Raw genomic sequence first — 5,972 nt, 5'->3', positions numbered from 1 at the left:
TTTTCTGGAAAAATGTCATTGATGAAACTGTTGCTATCAAACTTCGCAAGATAGCTGTAAGCTTTATTTGCCAACATTGGGATAACTTTGGCGATGTGCTGTCCGTTGTTCTTAGTCACAGAAGGAATGTTATATAGTCTGCTCAACAATGCACTGACTACATGAATACTTCTGGAGTCTATGGTGGCGAGGCAGAAATTGTGGCAATGTCCCAAATGCTTCCAGCTACTATCACCATTCACTTCCGAGAATGTCAAGGCAGGAACCAATCCCAGGCAGGGTGCCAACCCACCGTAGGACACACACAAACATGCCCACACACCAAGCACACACTAGGGCCAATTTAGAATCGCCAATCCACCTAACCTGCATGTCTTTGGACTGTGGGAGGAAACCCACGCAGACACCGGGAGAACATACAAACTCCATGCAGGGAAGACCCGGAAAGTGAACCCGGGTCTCCTAACTGCGAGGCAGCAGCGCTACCGCTGCGCCACCGTGCCGCCCCTCAAAACACATTCCCTGACAAATTCCTTTCAGTGTCAACACTGCTCCAAAACCTTCACGCGACATAAATATCTCAAAGCACATTTAAACACACACTCCACTAAACAAATGCATTCAAAACAGGTGTTTCAATGCACCATTTGTTACAAAACGTTTAGAATGCAGAGATATCTCAACAGGCATTTAAAATCATGCTCCACTGACTTACAAACTCATTCCAGTTCCTTTCAGTGTCAACAATGAACTACCGGTAAATCGTGTCCTAGCCACACTGATGTAACGTCACCTGCACACTCTCTTCTTCCTAAAAATCATTTAAAGACGCATTTCACACCGGAATTTCAATGCAACATTTACTCAAAAACCTTCACACTCCAGAAACATCTCAAAGCACATTTGAACAAACACTCCACTAAACAAACACATTCCACACAGGACTTTTAATGCACCAATTGTTAAAAAGCTTCCAACTGCAAAGGTATCTCAACACGCATTTACAAAAACACACCACTGAAAGAATGATACAATGTGAACATTGCCAGCAATGCTTCAAACAACTCGCGTTCTCAAGAAACACTTACTAACTCATTCCACTCACACCTTCACTTGCACATTTTGTAACGAGGACTTCACAGGAGAGATTGATCTCCTCAACCATGTACAAATCCATTCAACACAAACATTTATATGCAAAATTTGTGACAAACACTTTCACGCACGCGGATATCTTACTAACCATCTCAAAACACATTCCCTGACAAATTCCTTTCAGTGTCAACACTGCTCCAAAACCTTCACGCAACATAAATATCTCAAAGCACATTTAAACACACACTCCACTAAGCAAATGCATTCGAAACAGGTGTTTCAATGCACCATTTGTTACAAAACGTTTAGAATGCAGAGATATCTCAACAAGCGTTTAAAATCACACTCCATTGACTTACAAACTCATTCCAGTTCCTTTCAGTGTCAACAATGCACTAAATCGTTCAATACATCATTTCTTTTCGAGAAACATACGAAAACATATCAGTTTTCCACAGCTTTTCAAGAAGATACCGCCATTCACGTCCAAGAACATAACATTGGTCTTCCTACCTTACTATGTACTTCTTGCAATGCTCTTCATTGGCCAGCAGAGGTCAACACATCCGGACATTACACTAAATGTTGTCATAACAGCAAGGTGTCTTTGCCACTGCTATCCAAACCTCCTCTTTTATTACAAAACCTCTTGATTGGCAAGAACCCACTGTCCCGAAATTACTGTGATCATATCAGGGAATACAACTCTGCTTTAGCTTTCGCGTCAATGGGCGCACACATCGCTCAACCATCTGGACACGGACCATATGCTTTCAGAATCCACGGTCAAATTTATCACCAGGTATCTCCTTTATATACCATTCCTGACACGTCACCACGATGTGGTCAGTTATATATCTTCGATTCTGCCGAGGCTACCACTCAATGTTTGCAAAACGAATGTAACAGCGCTTGCAGTGACATTTTGTTGCTGCAACTAGACAAAATGATACGACAGGTTAATCCCTTCGCAAAGTCGTACATGCAAATGCATGACATTATCACTCACAGTAACCCTGCTGCTGCTGTACAAATGGTGTTTATGGAAAATCCAACTCTGGATATGAAAAGGTATAACGCCCTGTCCTGTCAAACTGATGTTGCTGCTATCTTTGTTGGTGAAGACGAGGAACCTCCTGCACAATGCGACATTTGTATATACCCAAGGGGAGATGGTTGCAAGCGTATCTCTGTACTCAATATGAACTGTGACCCCATGGTTTATCCACTGCTATTCCCTTACGGAGATCCAGGCTGGCACATACAATTGACCCATGTTGAGGAAAAGCGAACCGAGAAAATAACACGAGTCACACAGCTCCAATTTTATGCTTACAGGCTTGCCATGAGATCTTCATTTAGCGTCTTGCATTCCAGTGGCAAACTCTTCCAGCAATACATTATCGATGCATATGTCAGAACAGAAGTCCCATCAACGAGATTTGCGTGTAGAGCAATACAGGGGACTGCTAGATGCTGTCACTGCGAAAGCACAACACCATAACCTCCGCCCTGGACAATTGATCATTCTTCCCTCTACCTTTCAAGGCAGTCCAAGGTATATGCAACAGAACTACCAAGACACGATGGCAATTGTCCGCAAACGTGGAAAGCCTGACTTATTCCTATCTTTCACCTGCAATCCTGCTTGGCCGGAAATCTCTAACGCCATTTCCCATCATGAGCAAATAGAACACAGACCTGACATCGTTGCTCGTGTCTTTCATATCAAACTCCAAGATTTCCTAACAGATATTCTGGAAAAGAATATTTTCGGGAATGTTCTCGCTTATATTTTCATTGAATTCCAAAAACGAGGATTGCCTCATTGCCATATGTTACTTACACTTGACTCACAATCCAAAATAGGGACCAAGGATGATATAGACAAATTTGTCTGCGCTGAGCTTCCAAATCCCAAAATACACCCTCGACTTTTCCAAATTGTCACTAAATGCATGGTACATCGTCTGTGTATAACGCTCAACGCCAACTCACCTTGCATGAAAGACGGCACGTGTACCAAAAATTTCCCAAAAGACTTCAACGCCGATACTCAAGAAAACACACAAGGATACCCCATATACCGCCGAAGACAAGGGAGAACTACCAGTGTTGGAAAATATGATATCGACAACCGTTGGATAGTTCCTTACAATCCCTGGCTTTCTCAGAAATTCAATGCTCATATTAACGTTGAAGTTTGTGCGTCCATTCAATGTATCAAGTATCTATATAAGTATGTGTACAAAGGACACGACGCTGCATCCATTGCACTTCACAGTGAGCCGGCCAATGGTGTTTTCCAACATGATGAAATACAGACTTTCCTTGACGGTAGATATGTTAGTGCTCTTGAGGCTATGTGGCGTTTGAACGAGTACAATCTTTCAGAAAAGTCTCACGTGGTTATACAATTACCAGTTCATTTGCCAGAACAACAAATCATCTTCTTTCATGAGGGTCACGAGGAACAAGTGCTACAAAGACAAGCCAACAAAAACACTATGCTGTTAGCATGGTTTGAACTCAACAAAACAGATCCTGAAGCTGTGGAGTTACATTACACTGATGTTCCACAACATTACACATTCCAAAAGTCATCTGGAAAATGGAAAAAAAGAATCAGAGGAGGAACAAAAGTGATCGGTAGAATGCCTGTTGTTGCCATTAATGACACTGAACGTTATGACCTAAGACTTCTCCTTACCCGCTCTGTAGGCATCACAAGTTTCCAACATCTACGAACGGTCAACGGCGTTGAATGTGACACTTTCAAAGAAGCTTGCCAACAATTGGGTCTTCTTAAAGATGACAAGATATGGCATGATACTCTTACAGAGGCCTCCCAGATACGAATGCCACGATTCTTGAGAGAACTTTTCGTTTTCATCTGTGCCTTCAGTGAAACACACAACATTCCAAGCCTTTGGGACACGCTTAAACTCTCCCTTTCTGAGGACTTCCTCACAAAATATTCCACAAGCAACGCTTGCATGTATGCTCTCGCGGACATTAATGACATGCTCGAACCACATGGCCTAAACCTACAGAAATTACACCTACCCCCCACTTACATTTCTCCACTGTGTCATTCAACTCCCACCTTCGACGCTCAGGCTGAACACTCACACGCTATGGAACACTACGACAAACTCAACACAGAACAAAAACACACTGTTTATACTGTTTTACACGCTGCATATAGTGATTCCCATCCCCGACAGACATGCTTCTTCTTAGATGGTCCTGCAGGAACAGGGAAATCCTTTGTTTACAAAACCCTGATTCATACCATCAGAGCTAGGGGAGACATTCCTACAACCGTGGCATCTGCAGAAATAGCTGCAACATTATTACCAGGTGGATGAACTGCACATTCCGTTTTTAAAATACCGTTGAGTCTGACTACTACTGCCACATGCAACATCAAACTTAACTTGCAACATGCTCAACATCTTCTGCAATCCAAATTGATAATATGGGACGAGGCGCCAATGACACATGCATACGCATTCCAGGCAGTTGACAGGTTATTACGTGAGCTCATGGGTGACACGCAGCCATTTGGAGGCAAAACAATACTATTGGGTGGAGATTTCAGACAAATACTCCCCGTTATTATGCGTGGCTCACGAGCGCTTACTGTTGCCAGTTGCATTAACAAGGAACCTTTGTGGCGTCACATGCATGTTCTTACACTGACGACAAATATGAGAGCTCTTCCTGAAGGACAACATTTCACAAAATGGCTCCTCAATGTTGGAGATGGGACAAACGGAACACCGGTGACATTGCCTTCACATTGTTTTCCTTTTATTTATGATCCCATTCAACAACTGTATGGCGACATAGACTTCTCAACTGTCACTCTTGAACAACTCAGCATGCAAGCTATATTGAGCGTCACCAACGAAGACTCGCTATACCTTAATGAAGAAGTGCTGAAACTTATCCCTACCGAGGAGGTGACTTTCACGAGCGTGGACTCCATCATCATAGACGATTCGGCAGATCAACTTTCATTCCCAGAAGAATTACTTAATAGTCTTACACTCACTGGCATGCTTCCCCATAAACTCAAAATTAAAATTGGTTCAGTCATCATGCTTCTCAGAAACCTCCAGCCTGCAAAAGGTCTCTGTAATGGCACTAGACTGTCTGTTACCACCATTCACCAGAATGTACTGGAGTGTAAGACTATCGCAGCTGCTACCTCACAAACTGTCCTTATTCCCTGGATATCCCTGACCCCATCAGATTCAAATTTGCCTTTTACTTTTACACGCAGACAATTTCCAGTAAGATTGGCCTTTGCAATGACAATTAATAAGGCACAAGGCCAAACTTTCAAAAAGATATGCCTGTATCTGCCAAAACCAGTTTTCAGTCATGGACAATTATATGTTGCTCTCTCCAGAGTTCCATCTTTTCAATCACTTACAATTGTAACCTCAAACCCACCCCATTTGGGTAACTGTGTCTTTCTGGAAGTGTTCAGCCATCAATAAATAATTATGCGGCGTATGCTACGCCGCGGGTTGGCTAGTAGGATATAATGTACCTGTGTGCATCTTCCTCCACTCTTGTACGTCACCCTATGATCCTCCCTCTTCGGAAAATACATATTTATCACAGCCATATCCATCCTTTTCACAAAATCCACTTTTGCCTGACCTTCTTCATTCCTCTCCTTGACATACTGTTCCTTCAAAATAACCCCTACCCCATTTCTCCTCCCATTCACACCATGATATAACAATTTGAACCCACCTGCGATCCCCCTGGCCTTAATACCCTCCAGTTTAGTCTCTTGCATGCACAATATATCAGCCTTCCTTCTCTCCATCACATCAACTAACTCTCTGCTCTTACCA

At 42.8% G+C, this 5,972-nt stretch overlaps 1 protein-coding gene across 1 annotated transcript; it reads left to right on the top strand.

Moving 5' to 3' along the window:
• Nucleotides 1-2,501: 2,501 nt before the first annotated feature.
• Nucleotides 2,502-5,618, top strand: LOC114645592 (uncharacterized). Its single transcript, XM_051922603.1, has 2 exons — nucleotides 2,502-4,093; nucleotides 4,982-5,618. The coding sequence occupies exons 1-2, from the start codon at nucleotides 2,502-2,504 to the stop codon at nucleotides 5,604-5,606; spliced, it is 2,217 nt and encodes a 738-aa protein (XP_051778563.1). The 3' UTR covers nucleotides 5,607-5,618.
• The last annotated feature ends 354 nt before the right edge of the window (nucleotides 5,619-5,972 follow it).

Source organism: Erpetoichthys calabaricus, chromosome 2 (assembly GCF_900747795.2).
Source record: "Erpetoichthys calabaricus chromosome 2, fErpCal1.3, whole genome shotgun sequence".
Lineage (NCBI taxonomy): Eukaryota > Metazoa > Chordata > Cladistia > Polypteriformes > Polypteridae > Erpetoichthys > Erpetoichthys calabaricus.
This window is presented reverse-complemented; position numbering and strand designations above follow the sequence as displayed.

Excerpts from the sequence above, each read along its gene's own strand:
- LOC114645592 (XM_051922603.1), top strand. The coding sequence starts at position 2,502 with ATGCATATGTCAGAACAGAAGTCCCATCAACGAGATTTGCGTGTAGAG. Across the intron at positions 4,094-4,981 it reads TCCACAAGCAACGCTTGCAT|CATGCAAGCTATATTGAGCG; the intron begins GTATGCTCTCGC and ends TGAACAACTCAG.